General features: G+C 57.9%; 3 protein-coding genes across 4 annotated transcripts; 1 reads left to right on the forward strand and 2 right to left on the reverse strand.

Annotated features, from left to right (window-relative positions):
* Positions 1–4,297: 4,297 nt before the first annotated feature.
* RFX7 (regulatory factor X7) lies at positions 4,298–17,469 on the reverse strand. The gene is made up of 9 exons (XM_087703897.1): positions 17,066–17,469; positions 13,231–13,264; positions 12,820–12,902; positions 12,010–12,132; positions 11,014–11,134; positions 10,821–10,901; positions 9,674–9,881; positions 8,933–9,228; positions 4,298–8,607 (listed from the first exon to the last, which is right to left on the reverse strand). The coding sequence occupies exons 1-9, from the start codon at positions 17,194–17,196 to the stop codon at positions 5,386–5,388; spliced, it is 4,299 nt and encodes a 1,432-aa protein (XP_087560023.1). The 5' UTR covers positions 17,197–17,469; the 3' UTR covers positions 4,298–5,385.
* A 139-nt stretch (positions 17,470–17,608) lies between these two features.
* Positions 17,609–22,677, forward strand: TEX9 (testis expressed 9). 2 transcript variants are annotated; one of them, XM_087703901.1, is made up of 11 exons: positions 17,609–18,046; positions 18,125–18,188; positions 18,275–18,354; positions 18,621–18,666; positions 18,960–19,045; positions 19,702–19,865; positions 20,034–20,116; positions 20,513–20,686; positions 21,135–21,269; positions 21,748–21,882; positions 22,377–22,677. In XM_087703901.1, the coding sequence occupies exons 1-11, from the start codon at positions 17,961–17,963 to the stop codon at positions 22,452–22,454; spliced, it is 1,131 nt and encodes a 376-aa protein (XP_087560027.1). In that variant the 5' UTR covers positions 17,609–17,960; the 3' UTR covers positions 22,455–22,677. The 2 variants fall into 2 exon arrangements, with proteins under 2 accessions (XP_087560027.1, XP_087560028.1); XM_087703902.1 differs by having other exon boundaries at positions 18,963–19,045; positions 22,377–22,517.
* Positions 22,505–27,775, reverse strand: MNS1 (meiosis specific nuclear structural 1). Its single transcript, XM_014058740.2, has 9 exons — positions 27,448–27,775; positions 27,170–27,297; positions 26,398–26,500; positions 25,813–26,042; positions 24,680–24,896; positions 24,495–24,602; positions 24,095–24,352; positions 23,823–23,948; positions 22,505–23,179 (listed from the first exon to the last, which is right to left on the reverse strand). The coding sequence occupies exons 1-9, from the start codon at positions 27,676–27,678 to the stop codon at positions 23,081–23,083; spliced, it is 1,500 nt and encodes a 499-aa protein (XP_013914215.2). The 5' UTR covers positions 27,679–27,775; the 3' UTR covers positions 22,505–23,080.
* Between the last annotated feature and the right edge of the window lie 167 nt (positions 27,776–27,942).

A 27,942-nucleotide genomic window follows, 5' to 3' on the forward strand; every position in this document is an offset into this window, starting at 1 on the left:
AGGGGCCAGCGACCCCCTGCTCGCCCCTCCCCCCGAGGCCGGAGCAGGCCCCGCAGGTCAGAGGCGGCGGGAGGGAGGGAGGCGCGTGCCCGCTGCCGGCCCCGCGCACTGGCAGCCTGTCCCTGGCCGGCCGCGCATCGCTTGAAGGGCGGCGGGAGGCGAGGCGCGCAAAGGCCCCCGGCTTCGGCCGCTTGCTCCTCCGCCGCCCGCCGCCTCCCAGCGCGGCTTTGCGGACCCCGAAAGCTCCGCCAGCCACCCAGTTTGTTCCTGGGCGCTCGGTGGCCTTTCCCAGCCCGGCCCGAGCGAGCGGAGGGGACGGGGGAGGCCGCGCCTGAGCCGAGTCTGTCCGTCGCCTCCAAACCCCCCGGAATGCGCGGGGGGGAGGAGGGAGGCGGGGAGCGTCCTCAGCCCGAGGAAGCGCAAGAAGTGGCGGCGTTGCTTTGCAGGCGATGCGAGCGCCGGGGGCCGCGCGGATCATTCTGGGCAGCCGGCTGGGCCGAAGGTCTCCGTTGCCTTCGGTGGCAAGAGAAGCCGGGAGCGGAGCGGAGGCCCCCAGCAGCCCCGTCCTCGGCAATCCGGCCACGCTTCAACTTCTGCCCCCTTTGTGGCCGGCAAAGTTTCGCGCAACCCCGAGGAGCAGCTCCGCGACGGCCGCTCCTTGAAGGCCCGAGGGAGCCCAGCTGGAGGCGGCGCTCTCGGCGCGGCTGCGGGTTCCATGCTCTCCTCCCCTGGGTGGTTGCCGGCCTTTTGTTCTTGAAGCTGCTCCCAGGACAACGGAACCTTCCGCCGAAGAGGCCGCGGAGCTTCACTCGAGACGGGCTGCTCCGGGGCGTCTTGGATGAGGAGCGAAAGGATCTCAAAGGAAAAAGGCGAGCAACTCCGGGGCCTTTGGAGAAGCGCCTTCGGGGTTTCCGCCGACAGGGAAGGTCGCCCCGCAGGGCAGGGCCGGTCCATCTAGAAGCCTAAGAACTCGGCCCCCGGCATCCACGGAACCTGCTGCTTTGGGAACCGGCCTGGTTCCGTGGATTTCAGGCGCCCCCTTCTGGGCTGGACAGAGCGGAAGATCAAGGGACCCTGCTCGGAGGTCCTCTGCCCTCTGGCGGAAAAGGGGAAGAATTGCAGAGATCCTGGCTTTGGGAATTCCAGCATTGCCTTTGAACTGCGGAAAAGGTATTAAGCGCCTTCAATACAAGTCTGTGGAGTCTCAACCAGCCTGGTTGGTCACGGTTGTCCCAAAGGGGCTTTTCATCTCCATCCTGCTCCCCCCCCCCGTTCGGCCTTCTCTACTTTGGGGGAACAGGAGGGGTGCGCTTGAAGGATGGCTGGAGGCTCCAAAGCAGAACCAGAGGCCAAGAGAAGGTGGCAATGAAGCCTCATCGTTAGATAGCATAACATTTGGGGTCCACAATGCCTTGGAGCACCCCAAGAGGTTTACAGTGTCAGCCCCCAACAATCTGGGTCCTCATTTTATCCACCTCGATCAGCCTCAGAATGATGGAAGGCCGAGTTCCCCTTGTGCCCAGTCAGGATCAAATTCCAGGCAGTGGGCAAGAGTTTGCCTGCAATGCTGCCCTTCAGCCACTGCTACCAGGGGGCTCCTGGTGGACACCATTCATAAAACTGGAACCACATATTGAACAATTTCCACTTTGGTCTGCATTTCCACTTGGAAACAATTTCCCAAGATTAGGAAGAGCAGCCAGCTTCTCTGCAGCAACTAGAAACCCAGGCCTGCCCACCCCGGGATCCCCCAGGATCACATCCTGCTCCGCCACGGTGGTCTCTCCCCGTGGGAGCCAGGGGGTCTTTGCAGGCCTGTGGAAGTCTTCCAGGGCTTCCTCTTTGGCGGCCTCCCTGAGGCACTTTCTTGGGGGCGGCCTAATGAGGCTCACGGGTGGGAGGCCACAGGAATCGTGACCATAAGCTTCCCTCGGGGAGGGGGCCCACACACAAACTTGCCACGGCTGTCCTCCCACCCAGCCACCTTGCCCCACTCTCCCACGGAAGCATTGCCGGGTTGGAGTTGTTACCATTAAGAGCCCAGTTGCCTCCTCCCTTCTTGCCACTTTGCTGAACTCGGGACCCCCCTTGAACCCTGTGGCCACCAGGTCTCCCCGTCCAGTCCAGCTCACCTCCAGCCCCAATGCCACTTTCGTGGGAGGGAGGAAGAGGCGGGCAGCCCTCTCTCAGCCCAGGATCCTCGCTCTTTCCCAAAGAGAGGCACTGGGTCCAGAGGGGCAGCATCCAGGCCAGGAGGGCCCCCAGAGGCCCCCTCCCTCCCTCCCCAGGCCAAGCCAGAATGGAGACCCTTGGGCTCTCAAGAATGTGCTTCTGGAGTCAAATTTCATAGAAAATGTTTTATTGTTCCTGAAAACATTAAAAAACAAATGTTGAGCACTTCCAATAAAAAAAATGAACTGAAATGCTACGCGGCAAGACCTATCCACTCTCCTTAGCGGTCCAACAGACAACGAAACGCTCCTCGAAAGCTGGGCCAATGGATTTGGGGGGGGGGGATTTATGGAGAGTCCAGGTGCGCCACAAGTGGCTCCTTCGCCTGCTTGGGGAAGAAGCAGCATCTGGCTGAGGGCGACCTTTGAGCCTGGCAGGATGGTGAAGCGAGTGGGCAATTCCCCGCACCAATCTGGTTGTGCAGAACCGGCCCCCGGGGAGGGGAGGGGAGAGGGAGGGGTGGCTGACGGGAGTCTAACTAGCACGAACGAGGCAAGCCGAGAACACCACCGCATGCACATGAGTGAGGATGCACCAAGAAGTGAGGCAAGCACAGACTTTTCCTGCTGTAAGATTCTCAGGTAAGAGAATAAGAGGAGATGTATCTCACTGAGATAATTTTGCTACATAAAACAAACCACCTTTCCTCCGGGGACAGCCCGCCTTTCCTGGTAGAGGAACGGCCCAAAACCTCCTCCTCAAAACTGGGCCGCCCCGACTGCCCCGGTCCCAGGGAAGGGGGGGGTTCCCAGCTGGGCCATAAGGAAGGGCAACCGGGAGGCCTGGGCTGTGGCAGTGCTTAGCCCCCTCCCCCCCCCACCAGGAAGGCCAGGCAAGGGAGAGCGAGCGGAGGACCCCCTAGCACCATTGGAGCTGGGGTGGGGGGAGCCCCTTCAGCCTGAGGGGCCCAGCAGCTGCCCTGCTTCCAAGCTCTGCCAGTTTCCCTGGAAAAGGAGCCGAGCTCCAGCGGCTATTGCTGGAAACGGAAGGGTCGGCTTCTGCCTCTGGGGCGGAGTTCTGGGTGCCTGGATTGGGCCCCGGACGCCCACTGCTTACGCCCAGCATCCCAGTGACTCCGCCTCTCTGCATCCCACAGGGCAGCCCCACAAACACTACTTGAGTGGGGTGTGTGTGTGTGTGTGTGTGTGTATCTCTATACGAGCAATGCGCCCAGCAGCAGCAGCAGCGTGGGCCACCCTGGCAAAAGCCGAGGGCCACAGAGAAACAAGTGGCCCCCCAGTGCCATCTGTGTGCTTGTGCAGGAGCAGATTCTCATGACTGCAGAGGCTTCACGAGAGACGCCTTTGCGTGGAATCAAACCCCCAAAAGCTTTCTGAGACAGGCCTCCTCTGAAGCCAGGGGTGGGGTGGACTGGCGGTTGCCCCCAGGCCCCAGAGGGGAGGCCGAGGAAAGAGGCTCCGCCCCCTCTCCCTCTTCCCACTGCTGGCCTGGCGAAAGGCCGGGGCGGGGCCTCCTGGGCGCTTCCTTATAAGGCACCCAAGCCCAGAAGGGGGTTAGTGCCCCTTGAAGAGGATCCCTGGGCTGGCTGCCCTGCCCAGTCGGCTGCCTCGGGGCGCTCTCTTCCCCCAGGGAGAGGAGGAGGAGGAGGAGCACCCCACCTTCCCTGGAGCTGTGCTGGTAAAAGAGGCTCAGGGCTGGCCAGCTGTTCATGGCACAGCTGCTCCTCGGTTGGCATCAGTGCCGGCCCCAGGGACCCCGCCCCAGCAGCCCCCCCCCACTTCCCCGTGGGTGCTGGGAGGAACATTTCGGAGGACGGGCTCAGCCACAGCAGGCTCCCCACAGTTCCTACCACGGAAGGCCTGGGGATGCCACCCTCCAGCGTTAAGAAGAGTCCTCCAACTGGGCATGACTTCGTCAAGAGAGAACTGGCCAGTTGCGTCAATCCTGGAAACATTAACTAGTTTCTGCAGAAAAATGTTTCTTTTTTTAAAATAAAAAGCCTGTGAGTTAGGGAAACTTGAATCACGGTCATTCTTGCGTTCTAGTTTTTCGTGTGAACAAAAAGAACTATAAATCCTGACAAACATTTTAGGGTACACGTTGCCACGGAAGGAACAGATTTATTAATCGCAGGGGTTGGGACTAGTCTTTCCTACTCAGGGACATTAAAAGCAGCATTAAACTGTTTGCTTTTAAAACATTCTGCTGTATTCTTGGCAGAGAAAGTTTTCCATTTGGGAGAAAAGGTCTGAGCTGCTGCTCCTTCCTTGCTAGCCTCTCCTGCCCACCGTTAGCCCTTGATAGAGAGAGAACTCCCACCTGACTCGGGCTGTGCCCATTTCTCCCCTTCCTGTCTATCGCTGGGCTTCCCTGGCAACTGGCCAATGAGGCAGCCCCCCACCCCCAGGAACCTCCCCTGGAGAAGGGGGTGCCAAGCCCACCACCCTTTGGGAAAGGCCAGCTAGTAGCGAGCGCTGGGCCCTTCCGCTTTTTCCACTCTGCGGGCAAAGGGCATTTGTGATCAGGATGCTCGCTGGCTTTGGTGTGCCAGCAAAGACGCGGGGGGGGCTCTTTGCGCATCCAGAGTGCAGGAGCACTTCCTGATCCAATGCGTCGTGCAACCCATCCACGCACCCTCCCAGTTTCCGCACTGCCTCTCTGAACTCTGATGCCAATGGAAGGCCCTGCAGAGCAGACGGAGGGAAGGCTGGGGGGGGGGGGGACCGCTCCCTTCCTACCTACCCCCCCCACCCCCTCCCCCACCAAGGCTCTTTATCCTCCAGAGGCAGCAAGCCAAATTTTAAAACCTAATCCTGGCTCTGGAGCAGGCTGCATCCTTCAGAAACGCCTTAAACACTGGTTAAGATTGTGCACACCCTGCTGGAGGAGAATAATAAAGCAGCTGGTAGAGCAGTTCTTTTTCTTAAAAAAGTGTCCCAAATTTTGTTTCTGCTGCTGGGGGAGGCACTTCCGTTAAGACAAATACAGCATGTCTGGTCTTCGGAGTTTCTTAAATACAGTGTGCTACGTAGATTTCATACACACACACACACACACACACACGTGTGCACGTGTATATATATTTACACACACACGTATATATATACACACATATATACATATATATATATACGCACACACTCACAAATATGTATAGGTGTGTATACACACGCACACGCACGCACGCACTTCCTAGCCCAGCATTTCCACCGCGGGGTGGTCCTTGCTCTCCATCCAATCAAAACCGGCGGAGCTGATGGAGCCGATGGACTCGTTGCAGATCTGCTGGAAGAGGGGGTCGTTCTTCAGCTCCTCCAGGGTCGCCTCGTCGTCTTGGCCCTGCGGGTGGGCCGGGTCAAAGAGCAGGTTGGGGTCCAGGGCGTTGAGGTCGTTCATGCTCCCCGAGAGCTCCGAGGTCAGCCGCATGTCGCTGGAGAAGACGGAGGCCACGTTGGTCAAGTCGGGAGGCACCTGGCCGCCCTGCAGGCTGCTCTCCTCCAAAAGCTCCTTCACGGTGCCGCTGAAATCCAGCTGCTGCTCCCCAGCGTCCGAATGGGCCGCGTGGTCCCCAGAAGCAAAGTCCGCCGGATCGGGGCTGCTGTTTTTAGCGAGGTAACCTGGTGTTTGGAATTCAAAAACGGACGGGCTGCACGGGGGCATGTTCTGGGCGTTGGCACTTGGAAAGGCGGCAGAAGTCTCTAAAATCTGAGTCAGGTTCATCCTGGCGGTGTAGTTGGAGGGCAGGTTGTTGATGCCCAGGCCGCGCACGGCATCATCGTTCTCCGAGTCCAGCTTGCTGAGCAAGACGTTGGTGATCTTCTTGGAACTCGGCTGCTGCTGCTGCTGCTGCGGAGGCTGCGAGAAGGCCGTCTCCATCATCACCGTCAGGGGCACCGACTGGCTGCGCTGGGCGAGGGCACTGGCACTTGGGTCTGCGTGGACGTTCGCCAAGGAGGGGTGAACCTCCGGGGTGACCGGACTCCCAAAAGAGCCCACCATCGTTCCAGGGCGGAGCACGGCCGTGACAGGGCAGACGGTGCTTCCGCTAAGATTCCGCTGGCGGTGGACGGCGGGACTGACACTCCGGCATCTGAAATGGCCGCCATGGGAGGAGCCGGTACCTTTGTTATCGAGAGGCGCCGGGACAGCAAAACCTTCCTGCTTGCTGCCAACGGGGGAGACGGGAGTCACTCGCCCAAAATGGGGGTCGTAGTGCCGTGACTGAGACTGGTAGGACTGGCCAGGGACGGCAAAGGCATGGGGCTTCCTGAAGCGGTCTTCCACCGACTCCTGGTAGCCGGGCAGGATCCCCTGGCTGGTGACGGAGGACGCGCCCCCCACGCTGCCGTAGCCGGCATTCATCCATTCCAGCTTGGTCTTGTCGGGGTGGGTGGCCATGGGCCGCTGCATGGGCTTCACGGGGCTGCTGGAGACCACGCTGGCGTCGTGGTAAGCCATGCTGGAGCTAATTGGGGTGAAGGCAAAGGGATTCCTACACTCCACGGGGCTCGGGGGCACGCTGCTGCTGCAGTTGGAGTGTGGGGTGCCAACCGGCGTGTGCCGGCTGCTCCCCAGGGCGCTGTCAACAGGCGTGGTCTGGGCCATCCTGGAGCACGGACTCTCCCGGGAGACGCCTTGCGATCCCGCCATGATTTCCGACGTGGGGGTGGGCGTGGGGGTGGGCGTGGGGGTGGGCGTATGAACGGGCGTGCCGCTGCTATGGATCGGGTGATAGAAGTGGGCACTGCTGGGGTGAGGGCCCAAGGGGGTCCCCTGAGCCACCCCCTGGCTCTGGAGAGCCATCCCCAGGGAGGCGCTGTAGAGGTGGTGGGAGGTGCCGAGGGACATCTGCTCCTCCATCAGCACCAGCTCCTCCACGATGCTGTCCTGGGTCAGGTCGTCGTCGAAGGAGAAGAAGTTCTCGTGGGACTGGGAGGCGGCATCCTCAAAGTCCTTCAGCTCCTGCTGCAGGGGCAGCTGGCCGGAGCTCTGGCCGGGCAGGGGGTGGTCGAGGGAGGCTGGCTGGACCTGATCTGCCAAGGGCTGCCCAAAGACTGCCCCCGCCTGCTGGAACCCTTCTAAGTGCACCGGCTCCCAGGCGGACTTGGGCAGGTCCTCAGAGTCGGGTGGTCCAGCAAGCGTCATGACGCTGACGGGGGGCTTGCAGGCCTCCTGGGCAAAGGGGGAGCCCTTGGCCAGCTGCTGCCACACACTGGGGTTCAGGCTGCCCTCCGACTTAGAGCCGTTTCCCAGGACAAAGAGGTCTCCTTGTTCCAACTTCATTTCCACGCCTGCTGAGGCGGCCGCTGGGGGCGGCTCGAGCAGGGAGTCGCTGGGGGCAATGATGAGGTCGGCATCCAAGGGGCAGGAGGGCTCCAGGCTGATCCCTGAGGCTGCGGACTGGATTTGGAGGGCCGCCTGGCCGGGACTCTGGAGAACGGCAGCCGGGCTGTCGCTGGTGGGGAGAGGCAGGCCGCCCGTCTGCTGGGCTTTCTTGGCACTGCTGGCCTGGGGGTCTTCTGCAGACGCCTGTCCCACAGAGAGTTTCTTGACTGGGGGCCCCTGGGCATCCACAAAGGCCGAAGGCAGCCTCTTCCGCAGGCCTTTCGGGCACCCTTGGTCGCCTGCAGTAGGTGAGGGGGCGATGCCAGTGCTGGAGACATGCTGGCCCACGTCCAAGGGGCCCGGGGGGGCTTCATGCGCCTGGGAAAGGGGTTTCCTCTCTGACTCTCCCCCCTGGGGGTCGCCGCTAACTGCCCCGAGACGCTCCTCAGCCCGGCCTTTCCAGGCCTCGCCTTCCACAGTCCTCAGCTGATCCACAGGCTTTAGCAGGGCGACTCTGACCGACTGAGCAGGGCTGGGATTCTCTGGATTCTGCTGCAAGCTCTCCTCCAGCCCCAGTTCTGGCTCAAGTTTGACCTCTACCGAAGACGGGGCAGAAGCTAGGCCGCCGCCCCCTTTGGCTCCCGGGGACTGGAGTGAAACGACAGACCCCTTCTTGATCTGAGGAACGCTCCTGGCCTCTTCTGCGGCTGCCGAGCCCATGGCGGAGGCCGTGTGCTTGATGGGCGTGCCACTGGCACTGCTTGGGGCAAGCGAGATGGCGGTCATTTTGACCACGTTCATGTGCTGAGCAGGAACCACCGTCTTGATTGGGCTGCTCGTGAAGAGCACCGTGGTTGGGGAACGGATGGTCAGCGCGTTGGTGCTGGCTGGCTTTGGCAGGATCTGGGCATAGCGATGGCGAGCAGAGCGGTCTCCCACGGGGCTGGCCGGCACATTTTGGGGAGTCTTTGGAGACTGCTTGATGGACTGCATGGGCTGAGTGACCACCTGGACATTGAGTGGAAGGACTTTGCCATCGGCCGAGCCCATCGGGCTAGGAGACGTCACCAACTGCCGGGACCTTGGCACCTGAGGGGGGAGAAAAGGGAGTGAAACCGAGAAAGGGAAGATCCGCCCTCGGAGCTGACCGGTTTGCTTTCTTCTGGGAACAGGGGGCTCCCCCCCTCCCCTCCCCCAACCCTGCAGGAGTCCCAGGTGTCTCCTTCCCACCCACTCCGCCCTCCCAATTCCTGACTCAGTGCCACTCCGGCCAAACCCCTCTCCAAATCATGGAACAGGTTTCCTTCCTGCACAAGGGTCTCCGCCTGGCACTGCCCTCCCCCCCCCAACATTCCACGCTACTGGAGGCAGCCCCCCCTCCCCCCCTCCCTCCCCCCCTCCCCGAGAGACTTACTGTGATAGGACTTGGCACGGCAGCCACCACAATGCCAATGGACTGAGGGGACAGGATGGCCGGGCTCCCATTCGGAAGGCTGGCAACCCCGTTGCTCACTGTGCCCTCGGCCTTCTTGGCGGGCGACTCGCCTGGCAGAGGGGACTGCAGCTTCTGCTCCTGCTGCTTCTTCTGGATCTTGCGCTGCAGCTGCTGCTTGGCATCCACAGGTGAAGGCAGAGTCTTCATCTGGGGCTGAAAGCAGTTGCTCTCTGCCGTCGGGACAAAAGCCGACGGCTGCGGGATCCCCTTGAGTCCTGGAAGGGGCAGGCAGGGCCTTGACCAGGGGGAAGGCTCAGCTCGGCCGGCGTACGGAGCACAAGGGGGAACCTCTGGACGTTGGGCAACAGGGCGGCCCTTCCAATAAGCCTCGGCCATACCTCTAAGGAGCAGGGCGGCCCAGTTTGCTCTTTTAGACGGGCAAAAGGGAACTGGGCACCCCCCTCCCTCCCTCCCTCCCTCCCTCTCCTCCTCGTCCAGACCAGCCGACCGGCCGTGAAAGATGCCTGGCAGATCCCCTTACAGGCCCAGCGTCTTCCCTGTCCAAAGGGAATGTCCAATGTCGGGGTGAAGCCGTGTCTCAGGAATGAAGCTCTACCCAGCTCTCGCGAGGTTAGATGCCTTCCCGATGCCCCTCAGGGGTCCCCAGGGAAAAGGCAGCCCCTCCCTGGGCGAGAGCGAAGCTGCTTCCTCCCTTCGTACCTGCAGGAGCGCCCGCCATCACTGCCAAGGCGGCCATGGATTTGGTTCCCGTGTAGTGGCTTTTCACCAGGAAGCGGGCCAAGTCCAGGACGGAGTCGAAGGGCTGGCTGAGCACTTTCTGGGCCCACTCGCAGACCAGCTGGCAGGCAGCGGAGACAATCTCCTCATCGGCACTCTGCAGGCGCCCGGCAGGCTCTGCCCCATCCAGCTGCAACCAAAGCACAAGGGGGGACTGAGGGAGACCGTGCTCGGCCACGTCCTGCCCCCCCCCTGCCCCGCTCTGCCCCCATCCCCCCTGAGGAGGACTCCTCCTCCTCCTCCTCCTCCTCCTCCTCTCCCCCAGGGAAACCGGCAGCTTCAGAGCCGGCCATAACCCCTCCTCCTCCTCCGGCCACCCCAGTTCTCGGTTTCAGTCAGGAGGATCATTTCGAGTTTTATGGGAAGTCAATTTCTCTCTTTACCGTCTGCCATGAAGGCTGCCGAGTACTTGGCCTTTGTGTAAGGGGCAAGCAGGGGCTGCCACAACAGGCCTCGTCCCTCTGCAGCTCCCCAGCCGCCCCCCCCCCCCCCGCAGGCGTCTCCTCGCTCCCAGCAGCGCAGGAAGGGCCTCCGGGATGCAGCCCACCCATTCCGCCCCAGAGGAACCAAGGGAAAACCCAGCTGCCCTTCTCCTTTCAGAGACTGCCGCCTCTCACGCCCGTCCTCAGCCGCTTCCCCAGGTTTCCCTTCCCTTTGCTCGGGATGGTCGGCCGCGGAGCCTCTTCTGGCAGAAGCCAACCCCCCCAAACTGCCCACACAGCAGGGCTCTACGTTGTTCTGCAGCGAAAGGAGCTTTATGCCACTAAGATGCCCAGATCATGCATCACGCCCATCAGGCGGCTTTTCGAATGGGGTCAGAGCAGCAGCAGAATCCGGCTACCCCAAATGTCCCATTTCCCTCCCCCCCAACACCCCCCCCCCCCGCGCGGCCTTCACTAGGACCAGGGAGGAGGGTCTGGCTTGAGAGGATCCCTCGCATGAGACTCCGGGCGTCAAATTCCTTCCGTCTGGCCATCACCTTCCGTCTGGCCATCACTTTCGCCCGGTCAACGGCCAGGAGACGGCCGCCCGCCCGCAGGGGGACCTGGAGGGCAGCGGCAGAGCTTACCCCGTCCCCCGTTTTAGGGAAGTCCAGATTGGGGAGCGACGGCATCAGCACCAGGGCTTTCTTCCGAAGTCCACTGTAGCAATATGTGATTTCAACAGTTAAGGCGGTGCCGTCTCTCAATGCCAAGAGGGCTTTTTGTCCCGAAGCGCCATCTGCCCCGCGGCCCACGGACAGCCACGGCTCTTTCCAAAGGATATTTAGATTTGCCTCGCGTGCCCAGGCGCCGGGCCTTCATGTTGGGAAAGACGTTCTTCATGATCTTGCCAAAATCTGCGGCGCTGAGCGGGTGGTAGCCGAGATTGTCACAGTAGCTCCTGAAACAAGAGGAGGGTCTCAGGAGGGACCCCGGGGGACGCAGGGCCCAACGCCTGGCTTGGCCGAGGAGGAGGAGGAGGAGGAGAGCGGCCGGGAGAAAAACGGCCGAGGGGCGGGGAAATCTGGAGGCTCCCAGCCACCTCCCAGCCGCCCACCCATACAGCTCCCGCTCTGCAGGAACCCCCCCCCCCGAAAAAGCTCCTGGGATCCCTGTGCCGAAAACCCAGGAGGAGGGGGGTGGGTGGAGGTGCAGCCCCTGGGAGCCTCCCACCAGCCCTCTAGCAGGGCTGAAAGGCTTTCTGGGTGAGGGAACCAAAAACCCATCTCTGCACTCTGACACCCCGGCTCTTCCCCAGGGAGCCTGGCTGCCCAACCTGCCCCTCGGCACAGGACCAGCCCGGCATCGGGGCCGGCTGACTGTGGCTGAAGGGAGAGGGCTGGCATTTCGGCCTCTCAGCACGCTGGGTGGGAACTGCTGCTCTTGGCAGAGGGCAAGCTCCGGCCTGGCCCGCCCTGCCAAGGCCCGAAAGGCCAGCCCAGCCATGGGCAGACTGACCTCTCCCCGCCCCGACCCCCCAGAGCCCAGGCGGGGAGCTGCCCAGGCCCTCCCTCCAGATCAGTGGGGCAGCTGCTTCTCCCCGTCTGAGCTGAAGGGCTGCCCCCTCACTTTGGTTTGGGGGAGCTCTGCTGCAAGGGGGACCCCCTTTGGGAGGCAAAGGGGTGGGGGTGGGGCTTCAGGGCAGGCGAGCAGGGCCCATTCAGCAGCCCCCTTGACACCCAGAGGAGGGAGCAGCGCAGTAGGCAGAGCCAAGGGGCACCAGGCAGAAAGCAGCCCCCCAGCCCCCCCCCGGCCCCAGCCAGGAGAGAGACTCACTTGTACTCATCGTAGACTTCCTGCTTGGGGAGGGAGGTCTCCGGGTGTTCCTCCAGGGTGTTCCGGATCCAGGAAAGGGCATGCACCTGTTGAGCACGGCTGGAGGAGACGGAGAGCTGATCACTGCAGCAGAAGGGAGAGGAGACCTCGGGTGTGGGAAGGGTGGCATCGTCCTCCTGGGATGCCCCCCTGCCTGGGCCCAGAAGGGCAGCCTCCGTCCGTGAGGAAGGGCTTGGCCCCTCTGGAACCCCCACCGCCACAGGGCCAGGAGATGCTGCTTCCCAAGGGGCGCCCGAGGGCCTGGGGATAGGCACGCCCGCTGGGCCCCTGGGGGGAGGGACAGGTCCTGGGCCCCAAACAAGCAGCTCAGGGTTGCCCCTCAGAGCCGTCCCCGAGTAAAGGGAGCGTGCTGCTCATGAAGCAGGGAGCAGCCCTGCACGCATGGGAAGCCGTGAAGGGCGCGAAGCAGGCTCCCCCCGGAAGGCCGGGCTGCTCTCTCTCCGAGGGGAGGTGCCGCATAAGCCCAGGCAGCTCGCAGGGGGGAAGGCCAGGCAAGCAGGGAAGGGCTGCAGGGCCCCAAGGACTCTCTTCCCATCCATCCTGGAGGGTTCAAGACACGGCATAACCTGCCCTTCCAAGGGGGAAATGGCTTCTCTCTCTGCCCCCAGGAGCAAACCCCACTCTGAGGAGGCTCCACACCAAGCCCCCCCCCCATCCCGAGGAAGCCCCCCCCAGCACAACCATGTGACCGGGGGCGCTTGGTGAGGGGGGCAGATGTTCTTTAGATCCTGGGACACGCCCCCCCCCTACCTTTTCTCGCCATTGCTGGGACCGGAAGGCAGTTGAAGGTAGAGGTAGAGTTTCTGTAAGTCTGTAAACTTCTCAACTTCTTGCTAAACCCAAGGAGGAGGAAGGGGGGACAGGTCAGCCCTCTCAGGCTCCCCTCTCTTTCCCAGACATTTCCAGGGCAGCCCAGAAAAGCTGTCTGCCTCCTTCCCTACCCAAAAGCCCCCCCCCCCCGCTCCTCCAGCCCCCCAGAGCTCTCAGCCAGTAGCTCAGCAGGGAAGAGGCTTTCCCTACGCCAGCCCCTCTTTCAGGATGGGGCCCTCGTCCAAGGAGCCTAACGAGGAACCCCCTTTGGGAGCCAGCGCTTAGGGCACCCTGGAAGACCCTCGTTAAGGAGCCCCAACTAGAAACGCCCCATTTCCAGCTTTTACTCACCAAAATGCAGTCCACTTTAGATTGTACAGCTTTGCTAAGGAGGGAAGGGGGAAAGGGAAACAGAAGAACAAAACCAGCCCAGAGTTAATATTTACACGGGGGGCGTTATAAACAGGAGCCTCCCTGGGGACCCTCGGCCGCCTCCCACCTTAAGGAAACGCAGAGGCTCTCTGGGGCCTGGCGAGGGGGAAGCGGGACTTGGGGTTCCTGCCTCCTCCCATCAGAATCCCGAAGAGGGTCTTTAAATGCCTTTATCTGAGCAGGAGGACTGGAGGAGGGGACGTCCCCAGGCGTGTCTAGGGAGGCCTGGGGATCACTTCCAGCGGGTGAGGCTCTCCCCAGCGGGTAGGAGGCCAGAAGGGGAGGAATGCTGCCAAACTCTGGACGGGCCCAACGGGGGCTCCCGGGAAGCCTCGAGGGAACAGGCAAGGGGACCGTCGTGGGGGACTGCTCCCTCCCGGCCAGGAACAATCCACAGGCCCCCTTGGCTGCCCGTTCTCCAGTTCCAGCCTCACCCACGGAAAGCAGGAAGACGCCACCCCTGCAATTCTCACCCGGGTCGAGCACCAGGTTCCCTCCACGAGGAAGGGCCCTGCAAGGCCCCCTCGGCTTCCTCTCCTTGGCCAAATCCACTCAAGGCCAGCCAGCTCCCCGGCCGTTGCCTGGCCTTGTGGCAATGAGTCCTGCGAGCTCCAATGGCGCCTTCTCTGTTCTGTTGCTTCGGCCTCCCTGCGCTCCTGAGCCCCCCATTCCATGCTGGCACAGCCACCCCCCAGAGGACTCCCACCAGCACCCGGGAGAGGCGGGGAAAGGCCGCCGCTCTCCCCCACCCCCAGTGCATCCTGCACACCATCCTGCTCTGCAAGGGAGCCAGCCGCTTCTCCTTCCACGGCCAGCGCAGCCACTCTCAAGCGAGGAAGGCCGACCGGCCACCCAGGAGCCCCAGGGAGGCAGAAGAGCCAACCGCCCCTCTGCCAGGGAGGCCACAGCGCCTTTCCTCCTGACCGAGGGCATCCCCAGCTGCTGCGTGGGTTGCTTGCAGCTCCTCTGCCCAGCCCAAAGGGACGTCACCAGGGCTACTTCATCAACCTAGGGGGCATTCCAAGCACGGGGGCCACACCCAGACCAAGAGTGACATGTACTCGTCAGCTCCCCATCTCCCCGGGGGCCCCGTCAGACACGCACAGCGGCTCCGCTGGGCAGGGCAGTGAAACGCCCTTCTCTGCTGCTGGGCCAGGGATCCTCAACCCCTTTCGGGTCTCCCTCCCCGAGCCCAATTCTTGCTGCAAGAAGAGCAGGAGGCGTTCTGGGAAGCCACGCACGATGCCTGTCCGACCCCGCAGGCTGCCAGGGTCCCAGGTGTCAACTGCCATCTCTGGGCCACGCCCCTCCTCCTACCCCCCCCCCCGAAATCCTCCTGGAGAGAGCGGAATCTTCCTTGTGGACACAAAGGCGATTAGCATAAAAGCTCTCGCGGAGCGAAAATAAAGCAGAAGCCCAGAGATTAGATCCCCAAAGGCGGCAGAAGCCGGACAATCTGCCGTCCCGGCCGTGAAGGGGAAAAGGAGAATCTCCAGCCTTTTCATCCAACCGGAGGGATAATGCAGCGCCAGGCAGCCAGACAAAACAAAGCCACCACATGGCCTTGCAGTGCTGGGCTCGGCTGCGCCTCCTTTCTCACAAATAACCTGTTGGAGGAGAAATGGCACCATGGCCAGAGGAAGGGGGGAAGAGGCGGCCACCCTCTCGGCCGCCACTGCGGAGCAAGAAGAGCCGTCGGAGGGAGGGGGCTCGGGCGAAAGGTGCCCCTCCCTGTCTCGGTCACCACTCTCTGCACGACCTCCCCCAACCCAAAAGCACCTCAGCCACAGGATGCCCATTTGGGAGGCAGGAGGGGCAGCCCCCTGAGATGGAGCAAAAGGGGGGGGGGGCTTAAACGATCTCCCAGAAGGAAAACAGAGCAAGCTGAAGCTACAACCGGAGATTAGGGGGCTGGGCAAATACAGCAGGGCGAGGGGGTGGGGTGGGGGCTTAATGCAAGAGGCTGACGGCTGTTGCTGAGCTCTGCTGCAGGCTGCCTGTTTTTCTGCCTTGCCTGCCCGGCTGCTGCCGCTGCTGCCACCACCCACTGGACGTTCCTGGACAGGCCAGGTTCCATGTGGGGGGGGGGCTCCCTGTAATGCCCCCTTCTTTGAAACAATTGGATGCGCCTTGGGCTTTTCAGGGCTTTTCTTTTTATTTAATCAGCATCTGAGAATACGCAGAGGTTCCATGGCGCCAGCTGATGGGTCTCTGATTTGGTAGCAACTATTTTGCATGTTACACTGTTTTGCCTTCATCCATTTGAACATTTGGATTAATTTTCTATGGTATTTTGTTGGGATGTATGGCCGACGAGAGCATTGTGTATCTACACTGTAGATGAAGATTTATTGTAGCTGTGGTTTTTGTTTACTTGTCCCGCCTTTATTATTTCTACAAATAACCGAAGGCGGTGAAGGGATCCCACACAGCTTCCTTCTCCACAGCCACCCTGAGGGCTAAGGCTATTTGCAAACCATCCAGAATCACCGGTGGGAAGAGCAGTGTAGAAATTGATAAATAAATAATAAACACAGTAAACAACTACTATCAGCTACCAGAAGAAGCGACACCTTTAGCTAACCTTTAGCACTGTGGATTTCCCTGAAAACGTTTTAAAACAAAGTCCCTTGTAAAAGCATTAGGCCTGCCGGCTGCCTGCAAAAGTGAAATAAATGGCTCCAATCTATCATCCTTTCTGTGGAGATTTTGTACTATGAGGAGCGGTGACCCCTGTAAGGGAACCAGTCCCACCCTGTGGGCTCCCAAGAATCCCTGGGAGGAGGCGGACCCGTCTGGTGGGCCAAGGCCCCGGGGCCCCTGGGAGGCAGGAGGGACCCTGCGAGGTTTGGTGGCCTTATTATTATTTATGGACCCACATTGGGTCGAAAGGCTCGTTTTATGGTCGCGACTCCCCAAAGGGCCGAGGGCTCCACGGGCTCTTTCCTCCGTCCGGGGCCCCCCACCCCTCCCTCCGGCCAAGCCTTCCCCAAGACCCGGGGCGCTTCGAAGGGCCTCCCGGCCTCCCCTCGGCGGCTCCCAAGCAAAAGCAACGAGGCGAGAGCTCCGACAGACAGTTGACATCATCCTCCGCCGCCGCACAGCGGAGAGCAGCCTCGCTCGGGCTCCGTCCTTCGGGCCCTTCCGGCGCTTCCACGCGGGGGACCCTCGGTGCCGTCAAGCTCCCCACCGGCGGCCTACTCAGAAGCCCCACAGCGGGGAAGGCGCCGGCAGCGGGCCAGCAGGTCGAGGCGCCCGTCCCGAAGGGCTTCGCCGCAAAGCTCCAGCCAAGCGGCCTCTCGGTTAGCCGGACCCCCAAGGCGCCCCCGGAGCGCCCGCAGCCCCCGACGGGAATCTCCCCGGGCCGCCCAGCCGCAGGCCGGAGCCCACGGAGGGCGCCTCCCGCCCAGCCTCCTCCTCCTCCTCCTCGCAGGGGAGCCCGGCGCTCGCGGGGGCCGAGACCAGGGCCGGGATGGGCGGCGCCCGCGGCAGGGGCCCCTTCCAGCAGGCGCCCCGCAGGCCCCGGTCAGGGCTCGCCGGGGGCGCCGCTGCCTCCCTCCGCGAGGGGCCTGGCAGACAAAGGCGGCGGCGGCGGCGGCGGCGGGAGGGCGGGGGGGCCTCGTGGCCATTTTGTCTTCCATCTTGGATCCGGGCCGCCCCGGCGCGGCGGAGACAATGGCCGCGTCCCCGGCCTGGCCCCGGAGGGCGCCCCTCCCGCCGCCCGCCCGCCCGCCCGCCCCCCTCCGGCACTCACCAGATGGAGCCGCGGATCTTGTGCTGCAGCGCCCCGGCCTCCGCGCCCTGCAGGCCGGGCACCAGGGCGGGCAGGGCGGGCGCGGGGGCTGCGCTGGCCCCGTCGGGCGCGGGCGGCGCCTCCTCCGCCATGCTGGGCCTTCCCGGCGAGCGGCGCCGCCTCAGCCGCCGCGAAGCAGGGAGCCGCCTCCCGCCCGCCCCGCACCGCCGCCGCGCATCCCCGGCACGGCCGCCGCGCCGCTAGGCTAGGCAGGGGGGCGAGGGCGGCGCATGGCGGGCGGCCCGCCGCTCCGATCAGCGCCGCGATGCCGCAGCTCCTCTCCGGCGCCGCCGGGAACCACAGCTCCGCCGCCGCCGCCGCCGCAGCACCAGCAGCCCCGCCGCCGCCGCCGCCTCTCCAGCGCAGCCGCCGCAGCGCCGCCCGCTGGCCGAGGCCGGAGCGGCAGGGAGAGCCGCGCGCGCCCCCGCCGCCTGGGCCGTCGAGGGGGCGGAGGAGGCGGGGCGGGGGCGGGGCCAGCGCTGGCGGCGCGCGCGTCCTCCGGCTGTCCGGCGCGGAAGGGCAGCGGCGTCCCCCCACCCCGCGCGAGGGTCCCGGAGCGCCGCGAGGCCCCTTCCCGGCGGAGGATTCGCCAGTAGTCGTGCGGACTCTCCATCGGCGGGGCGGCTTCCCGCAGACTCCGTGGCCGTCGCTCACTGGGGGCCTTCAGGGGGCTGCACTAGAAGACCCCCGAGGCCCCTTCCGGCCGCATTCGAGGGAAGCGGCGCTCTCCGCCCGGGCACCTCCGGGGGCAGCGCGGGAGCCGAGTCAGGGGACGGGCGAGCCGGCGGACGGCCACTCCCAGGGCCCGGCGAGCGAGCAGGCCGGGAGCGGCGCGGTTGCCTAGCGACGGTGGGCCATGGCGGCGGCCGGGGAGCCTTCGGGGGAGCAGCCGGCCCGGCCCCGCAGCGCCGCCCCCCTCCTGGCCCGCGAGGAGGAGTACAGGTAGGGGGGGGAGACGCCGGGGCTTCGGTGGGGGGGGGGAGGCGCAAGGCCCGCCGTGACCGCCCCGTCCCGTTGCAGGCGGCTGAACGCGGCGCTGGAGGCGAAGGCGGCGGCGGTGATGCGCCAGGCGGAGGAGCTGATGGTGAGCGCGGGGGGGGCGGGGGCGACGGGGGCTCCGGGCTCTGGCGGCCGGAGGGGCGGTTCTGACGGCTGCCCTCCCTTCTGCAGAGGGACCGACGGGAGGCCCTGGCCAGGCCCGTCTCGGCCCGCGGGGACGCGCCGGAGGAGGAGGCGGCGGCCAATGAGAGGTGAGGAGGGGGTGCTCAGCAAGGTCGTCGCCCCCCGCCAGGCTTCTCTGGAGACCCCCTCCGCCGGGCTTAGCCTCGCCCGAGCCCCTCCAGTTCCCCGCCCCCGTCTCCCTACCGGCTGCAGGCAAAAAAGGCGGCGGAGGCCTCCGGGCTGGCGGCAAGGAGAGGAAGAGGCAGCAGCAGCAGCAGCAGCTTCCCTTCCTTCATTGGCCTGAATAAAACCTGAATTTTATGGCGATCTGCTCCTCTCTGCTGCTTCTTTCCAGGGATATAAATTCTCCTGAACCAGCGGTTTCTTTTGCACAGAACAAGGTACCGGAACAGAATTTCCCTTTTACATCTTTCCAGTAAGTCAGCCCTTCCCTTGTGGGGGGGGAGATGGATGGTTTTTAGCCCAGCCACATCTTGTGCGCCCCCCCACCCCCCCACCCCCACCCCAGCAAACTACCTGGACAACAAACTGCACAATCTGTCATTAAGGCTGAGCCCCAGTGTCCGAATGAGCCCGGCTCTTGCTTTTAATAGCTGCTTTAAATAGCCTCTTTTAAATAAACTTTCAGCATGCCGACCAAGGACCTAAAGTGGCTTTTCTGACTTCTCTTTAGCAGCTTCCCAAGAAGAAAGCCAGCACTGCACCTACAATTCGAAACCGGCCACTGACTGGAAGAAAAGGGAAAAGGCCTCTCTTAAGGTGGTATAGGGTGTATAGTTGAGCATAAAGCAAGATCCGCATTGGCAGCTTTGGGGATCTTGCAGCTTTCATAATGGGATGCTTATAGTTGAATTCAGTTATTTCTATCCAGCAGCCTCAAAAGGACACAAGGCAGCCAAGCGCTGCCTGGGCAGTTAGGTCAAAAGGGCCGTGTCCATCTCTGAGGCCCTCACTCCAAGTCTGGGGAAATTCCCCTTTTATACAGGGAGGGAGGAGCTTTAAATGCTGGAGGGGAGGGATAGGTCTATCTTTTCTAGATCGTCTCTATCTCTGAATAGGGAGCTTCATGGAATCTCCTCACTTGCTGATACTTGTTGGACTGCTGCCTGTTTTTTTTTTGTTGTTGTTGTTGTTGTTGTTGGCATGTAGCTGTGTAAAAAGATTGCAAAACATTATTCAATCTTCTTAGCTGGCACATGATTCTGGATTTAAAAGAGGAGGTTGAAATCATTTCAAACTGATGATTAGCTCCATGTTACAATTTTAATATGCGTCTATGTTTTGTTGTAATGTTTTGTACAAATGCTGTTCTACGAGTAGAGAATGTTTATTATATTGGGTCAAATACCCACAAGTATGCAGTCTTGTTTTTAGTTTCCTAGACATTTGGGTTCACATTACTTTCAACTTTCCAGTACAAAATCAAGACTACAGGTTGACCCAAGCAATACCGATGTTGCTGCTCCAGGATGCTCCCTGACAAAACTAATTGGGAAAATTGAAGGACAGCTGGAAGAAGGAAACCTGCCTGATCTGGAAGATAATCTTATCCCAAGTACAGGGTGTGAACTTGGAGCAGGCGAGTGAGGCTGTTTGCTGGCACGTTTGGCTTTCATTAATTCTCCCGTAATCTGCCACCCAAATGTTTTTTTCAGGGTGGCTTAAAGTGGGTTATCATAAGATGGGCTCCAGAATGAGAGATCCCACGTAAGCTGGGTTGTCATATGGAGTTGTTGCCAACTTGCAGAGGCCCAGATCCGGTTCCTAAAGGCAAAGCTGCGTGTGATGCAAGAGGAGCTGGACGCCGTTGGGCAAGAATGCAGCAAGAAGGTTAGAGCAGGTGCTGACTTGTTGTGTTAAGCCATGGATTGTGCTTGGTGGTCCACAACATGAAGGCATCTATTTCACATTTACCAAGTCCTCTGCACGTTCACATTCACAACTTCCTCATGAGAGGCCGGGTTTTTCCTCGCAGAACATAGGAGAGTGAGGAAAGGCCTGGTGGGGAAGTTGGAGGGATGTCCCAGAAGAAAAAGAACTGAGGAAAACAACCAATGTGTCTCCGAGGACAATGTCTCTGAGCACCAACGACCACCACCCAAACAGGGGGTGGGCTTGTTTTTGAAGTTTTGATCTAAAGTTGGAATTCGGGGGGGGGGGGGAAGAAACATAGCATCAACCCAACAGGCTCCAACTCTCTTGTGGCTCTTAATTTTGGGCCTGCAGGAAGGAGAGAATGAAAATTTGAGCAGCCGTCTTAAGGAGATTGAAGAAGAACGTGGCCGGCTGCAGCGTGCAGCCAGCCTTCACCAGTCCCAGGCAGAGAAGTACAGACTGCTATCAGAGGAAGCCACCCGAAAAAGTGAGGCTCTGCAGCAGAAACTCTCCACTCTGGAAAAGGTAACAGAGCCATTTCGACCTCTTGCCTTCCTTAGGAGGGTGTGGCATTGCTCACGTCGGGCTAAGCTTTGATTTATTTAATCGTGATTTGATGAAGTTCTAATGGCTCACAAGAAGTTGATCCAAAGACACATAAATTATCTGGTATGAATGTCCCAGAACTGAAGCAGGTAAGAAGAAATAGAAATGAATAGATGGAGAGCATCCTCACCGTGGAAAGCTCCTCTACCTTGTTTGTAAAAAAGTGCTATTAATGTTTGTGGGAAGTTATCCCTCAGGAGGAGGCAGGAGGAGGTGCCACTGCTGCTGCCGCCACCACCTCTGTCCCTCCGACTGGCAGACAGGGCTGGATGTTGCGGCTCTCCTCCCTGCTGCCGCCGCACCAGAGGGCGGCTCCTCCGCTGAAGCCAAGGGAGGCTTTTGGCCATGTTTTAATTTGATGCAACAGGAACTGGAGAATCTGAAGCGAGCACAAAAACAAGCTGCAGCAACCCAGAGCACAACGGACATTCGCTTGAACCGAGCTCTTGAGGAAGCTGAGAAATACAAAATGGAGCTGAATAAACTCAAGCAAAGTAACAAGGTAGGGGGTGTGCATTAGCAAGAAATGTGAATTTGGGAGCCCCCCCAGGCTAGGATAGCCCCCTTCCCCTTCCTCATCGGTCTTTTTCAACTAACTGCTCGGGAAATATCGTCCCATTTTTTTCTCATATCAACTATCGAATAGGATAAAGCTAAATAGCTTCCTTCCTTTTTATTCTAATTTGCTGTATGGTCTTTTCCTATCTGTTCCAAGCAATGCATTCAATATCAGTTCTAAAATGAAGTAATTCTGCAAGCGCACGCATTGTAATCCGTCTTTCTCCTGGTGACAGAATCACAGGCCTTTCAAGGCATATCAACTGCACACGGGGTTTGGTTAGGAAATTGTGGGAGCTTATGACTGTGCAGTACTGCTGAGTCTTGTCAATGGTGGATGGCATTTGCCCTCTCCTTCAGATGTGCCCAAGGACTGTATTCCTAATGATGTAACAGTTTCTGTATCCTTCCTTGTGTGCTAGGATGTGGTCAACCAAGAGCATAAAAAGCTTGAAGAACTAAAAATTGAAAATAAGAGACTGGAGAAACAAAAAGAGGAGCTAGTGGCAGGTTTCAAGAAGCAATTAAAACTTATCGACATTTTAAAAAGACAAAAGGCAAGCTTCCCTATGCTATTAGTAACTTTAATTGGATTAAAATTAAGGGTGCAGCATAATTATTTGGTTTGACTGAAATTTAGTCTCTGGGTTAAAAAGCAATAATGAACTGGGTCATAGAGTAAATCCATGCAGGGGAGGTGAGGGGTGGGGAAGGAATCAAAGATGTTCCAAGATCTCCAAAATCAGTTTTAATTCCCATCTCAAATCCCAAAGGACATACCAGAGTTTCAGGTGGTTTCCTTTTGGCCGTCCTTCATGTTTGAGCCATCTCAAGATAATGCTCGCTGAGAGGTGGAAACCTTTTTCTGTCTTTGGATGATCATTCAAGAGGGGTTGCCAAGTCAGTCAAAAATATACGTGTGTGTGTGTGTGTTAACGTTACAAGAAATGCATTTCTCAAATTATTTTTCAGATATTGAAAGAGAATGCGCAAAACCTCTGTTGGAGGTGAAACAAACATTTCTTGAATAAAAATCTTCTTTCCCCCCTAGATGCACATTGAATCTGCCAAGATGCTCTCTTTTACTGAAGAGGAATTTATGAAGGCTCTGGAGTGGGGCAACTCTTAATTCAATACACAGCATCCCCCCTCTACAGAAGAGTGAAATTGAACCACACCTTTTTCGGGGGGGGGGGGGGGAGGCACAGTATATGCTTTACGCTATTGGCTTCTTCCCACCAATGTTTTTGCTAATAGCTCTTTTCTCATTCTCCATCACTTAGGGTTAATCTAACTCTTTGCCAACTCTTTTAATTGATAGCTGTCATTAAACTTCTAGATTATAAAAATAATTTGGAAGCTCACGCTTATTATTGGAAGTAGCTTTATAAAGGATTTTTTTCAAAATATAACTACAGCAAATAATTGAACATTTTTCAGTTAATAGAACAGATGTAATAGTACATTGTATAAAAATAGCAGCTAATTGGAGAAATGAAAGCTGCAGTACTGAAAAAAAGCTACCTGCATGTTTTTTTGCTTTGCTTTAAATCGCTAACTAAGCAAAGCATAATACAATTTGTTAGAAATGCTTCTAATGCTTGGAATTATCAATCTGTCTTCAAAGAGAACTCGAGCTCTAGTCAAAGAAGTAATTGATCCATATAAAAGTCATTTTTTTTAAAGTCTGTAGCGAATGCTGTCTGTAGGGTGGGATGACTGCTGGGTGGGCTCTTCAGGTGAAGCAAGGAAAACTCAGGTGCCTTCTGAGAGCCCGCCCCCTGGCCTCTTTTGGTAAGCTTGCCGGAACTCTTCTCCAAGCATATGAACATCCCGCTCATCTTTAAGGATTCCCTGAACAGAAGGAAAAAGTTCAATGGAACATCATCAGAACTGTTTTCAAAATTGCTACTTAACTCCACAGCTTTTTAAAACAATCAAACAAAATGGCCCCTTTTTTCCTTTCCTTTTAAATGTAAATCCCTCCCAACAGTTCATCCTTGCTGTAAATATCCAACTTTTTCAAGCAAAGGAGAACTAAAAGAGGTTCTGCCACTTTATCACAAATCCCCTTTCAAAAGTCAACTGTAATCAGGTACAGAGCAGTCCAGCCACTTCTGGTTTCAGCTGCCACAGGCCCCCCTGCAGGATCTGCTCTACAGATCCAGTGCAACAAGAGAGTGGAAACCCACGGAAAGATTGCTGAAAATATTCTGTAACCATTTAGCCACTTCAGGGCAACTGAACCCAGCGTGGGTGCAGGACTGTAGGATTTGGGTGACCCCACGACATTTAAAATCTTTGGGCCATCTTAATTCCTCATGTGAGAATGCGGAGTCGCAGCTGGAGGAAGGATATAATCTCCTCCTCCTCCTCACCAGGAGGAAAAAGTAGAGAAAACTCGCCTGCACTCTTCCTGCTGGGGCCTGATGCCCAGCCGGTCACAGTTCTGGTCCAAGCAAGCCCCCCACTTAGTCATTAGGCTGCCTCGACTTACCCGTGGAAGATACCCCAGCAGTTTAACTGCATGCTCTTTAAGAAGCTTCTGCCGCTCTTCCTCAATAATGCCAGCAACGATTCCTCTCCTCCTCTCTTCTATTTCTCTTTCTTCTAGTTCATGTTCCTGTGGTAGTAAAATTGAAGCGTGTAACTTTTTCACTTCAAAAGCAGTTTCGTGCTTTGGCTGACACATGACCAGCCGCTGCTCTTAAAACAGGCTGCAATCTGTACTCAAATGCCAGAGTCCCTCCGTTCTAGAATTCACTTTACCTTGTCTGCGATGACCTGTTTGCGTCGCTCTTGGATCAGCTTCTCCACCTCTCTCCTGTGTTCCAGCTGCTTCATTCTTCGCTTCTGAGCATTCATCTGCTCAATACGGTCGTCTTCTGCAAATTTGGCTAACAGGGCCTGGCCAAAGGCCTCCTCCTCTTCCTTCAAGGCCTGCAGCAGCATCTTCCTTGAAGCCAGCTGTTCTTCATAGGCGCCGCGGAGCTCTAGGCGCTGCCTGATCCTCTTCTCCAGCTCTTCCTGCACATGGAACAAAAGCTCATCTCCAGCCATCCTTTGTGCCCTCAGCCAGAAGAGCAGGGCTCGGGCATCCCCCTTTCCTTGCTGCCCCCCCCCCCCGAGCCCCCCGGCTCAATCAGGGGCTTGAGCCAAAAGCACTTACCATCTCCTTCTTCCTCTCTGTCTCAGCCTGTTCTTCAAAGTGCAGCTCAGCTCGGATTTGCTCAAGTTCCTCTCGCTCCTGCTGCTCTTTTTTCAGAACTTCTGTAAGCTACAAGCAAGAGGAAAGACAAGTTTAGGCAGCTCCCACCCAACCAAATCTGAGGGACAGAACGGCAATGTCAATACCATTTGCTGGAGCTTTCTTTTTTTCTCCTCATTTTCATGAATCTTTGCCATTCGGTTGTCTTCTCTCTCCTGCCACATGTTAGCAAATTCCATGATCTTCTGGTTTTCCTCTTCCATCTCTTCACGCTGCCGTCTCCTCCGCATGGCCTGGTCTTTTTTGAATTCTTCAATGAATTTCTGTGTGGTTCTCTTTTTTTCTAGTCTGTCTTGTCTTGCCCTATGGGAAACGTGCAAAGCTTCAGTAACGCACACGGAGGAGCCTGACAACCTATACTGAGAGCTTGGTCACCCTCCCTTCTGAATTGTCCCCTCTTCTGTGAGCGATTTAAAGTTTCCCAGCTGCATGCACTGGCATGGGCACATGGCAGATTGCCATACTTCTATCTTCCAGAGGTCCCACTGCTTCTTGTGGCCACAAGAAGGGATCACAACTAAAGATGAATGGTATGAGAACCTTTCAATGTGGCCCCACCCAGCCACGGAAGGGGCCAACAGCCTTAAAAGACGGTCCAAGCTTTCTCCCCTGTGAAGTAATTGGCCCAAAGGTTTCTGAGAAGCCTCGTGCAAGTGAGGGAATGGGTGGAAGCACTACTGGCCCTCCCAAGGCCCGGAGGCTCCTTTGCAGACCAAGGGATCAGGGATGGGAGCCCTTAAGCAGACTCAACCGCTGCCTGTTTGGGAGTGTGATAACCCACAGCGTGTTACAATTAGTTCTTGACTTATGAAAATTGGGGCTGGGACTTTTGTCACTAAGTGATGCAGATGTTAAAGTGAGTCACTGCTACACCCACTAAGAAAACCACAGTTGTTAAGCAAATCTGGTTTCCTTCACTGACTTTGCTTGTTGAACACCCCACCCTGATCCCCGAGAAGGTTGTAGTTGGCAATCGCGTGCTCCCCGAGTTGCGTGTTGCAACTATAAATACACACCAGTTGCCACACTGCAACTTGATCATAAGTTGCAGGGATATTGTGATGGTTGTGATCACACATTTTTCAGTGCTATCATTACTTCCAATAGTTATTAAATGAATGGTTGTAAATCAAGGACTGACTATAATTGTCAGGCCAATTCATCCTAAAGGAAGTACAAGTAGTTCAGCCAAGTAAGTTTAACGTAATATAAACTTAACTTTTCATCTTCCTCATAGATCTTCCTCACAATTTCATCAATCAAGAGCTTCTCTCTCAGGAACTCCTTGTAAGCAGCCTGCTTCCGCCTCTCCTCTTCCTCCAGCTGTTTCTCCAGTTCTTGCTGATAGAGCAACTTCTCCTGATTGCGTCTCGTTTCAACAGCATTCTCTGCGTTGGCTGCTCTTTCTTGCTCTTCCTTCATTGCTCGGTAGATCTGTGCATCCTCCTTCTGTTGGCACAAATCCATCTACTTGCTCTATTTTTCTCCTACTTACTTATAACTTACAATCATTCACTCCACCTTCCTTGTCAGGTACATCTACGTTTGTCTGAGAAGTTAAGTTTCCAGATCCGTTACCTCGACTGTATCACAAAATCTTAAGATTTGCTACAAATCATTCAGGTTCTCACACATTACAGCATCATCTGCATATAAAAGATCCCGCATTCCAGTCAACAACCTGTAATTGCACCAGCATTCTTTATTGACCTATAAATATTTCTCCAGCTACTTTTTCTGCAGTTTTCCAACATTCACACTTATTTCATCAAAAGTTCAAAAATTATTCCATAAAACTAGTTACCATTTTTTCATATTTCAGAGCTTCTTTTTCAGCAATCTGAACAGCCCTCTCTTTATTCATATATGCAGATTTCAATTTCCTCTCTAGTTCCCGCAATTCAATACTAGAAACAAGCAGACCAAAAAAAACATGGAAATGATTATTGATTCAAGAGCCCTCTAAAGAATTAGCACGAAAGGCACTGAATGGCATGACGGTGGGAAACAGCAGCAGCAGCAGCAGCTGGAGCGTGAGCTAATTAAGGAGAGCTACAGGCAATGCTTGATTTATGACAACTGGGGCTGGAACCTTGGTCATAAGTTGAGGTACCTGTGTGACTGAATCCAATTTTTCCACCATTTCTCTAAGTGGACAATGTGGTGGCAAGTCAGAATCACCTAGTCTCCCAAATGGGCAGTTATTGGCAAAAACCAGCAAAGAAGTTTGCAACTCACAGTCATGATCATGGGACACTGCAACTGTTTGTAAATGCAGCCCTGTCCAATCGTGTGCGTCTGCGCTTGTGACATTTCACAACAGTGCTTTACAAGCCACAAAGCGGCATTTCAGAGTCTATTGTTTCTTTCAATTGTTGTTAATCAACTGCTCATAAGCTGAAGACTTTCTGCACATGCAGAAACTCTCTCTGATCCACACCCTCTGCTCCCAAAGACGCTTGGATGCAGCAACAACTTCTGCTCCTCCATATGTAGCGGGCTTTTTTCCGCCTGGGTCAAACTGCGAGGATGGCCCTCAAACAACCCAGCAACAGAATGGTCAGTAAAGGAAATACCTATTTTCTTTGATTTGTTGCCTCATTTTTTCATCTTTAAGTTTGTCATGGTTTAATCTTGCCAATTCAGTTGCCAGTTTTTCTTCCTGCTGCAGTTCCAGGTCTTTTAGCCTTTTGCTCTCTTCTGCCTGGCAAAACACAGATTCACCTACATTTCAGTGAATGTTTGTCTGCAATTCTCCGATGCTTCTCTTTGAGGAGCCATGAAACGGGGGGGGGGGGGGATGCGAGGACCAGGGGAAGCCGCCCTCCTTCCCGCCGCGTCCGCCCGCGCCCACCTTCCGCACGGCCTCCTCCAGGCGCTGCTCGTGCTCCTCCTCCCGCAGCAGCCGCGTGACGCGCTTCTGCTGCACGCGGTCCTCGGCCTCCCACATCACCTCCAGCTGGTGGACGCGCTCCAGCTTCTTGCGGTGCTCCAGCTCCCGCATCTGCTGGAAGTAGAGCTCGTGCTGCTTGCGGTCCATCAGCTGCGCTGCGGTGGGCTGCCGTCGCCTCGGCTTCTGCGCCATGGCCGCGGGAAGCCGCCCTTTGCGGGCCACAGGCGCGGAAGGGCGGCGGCGGCAGAGCACCGAGCGTAGCGCCCACTTTCCCCGGCGCCGCGCTGCCTAGCAACGGACGCGCTTCCGGCGGAAGCCAGATAGGTGAGCGCGCCGCGTCTCCAGGCAACCGCGCCCGCTGCCTACGGGGGGGGGGGGCAAGCGAGTCCCCCTCGCTCGACCGGAAGCGCCCCGAAGAGAAGGCCGCGGCCGGTCCGGCAGCAGCAGCAGCGGCGC

The sequence above is a fragment of the Thamnophis sirtalis genome, unplaced genomic scaffold (assembly GCF_051295495.1).
Source record: "Thamnophis sirtalis isolate CommonGarterSnake01/CBP01778 unplaced genomic scaffold, rThaSir2_p1.2 scaffold_2, whole genome shotgun sequence".
In the NCBI taxonomy this organism is placed as follows: domain Eukaryota; kingdom Metazoa; phylum Chordata; class Lepidosauria; order Squamata; family Natricidae; genus Thamnophis; species Thamnophis sirtalis.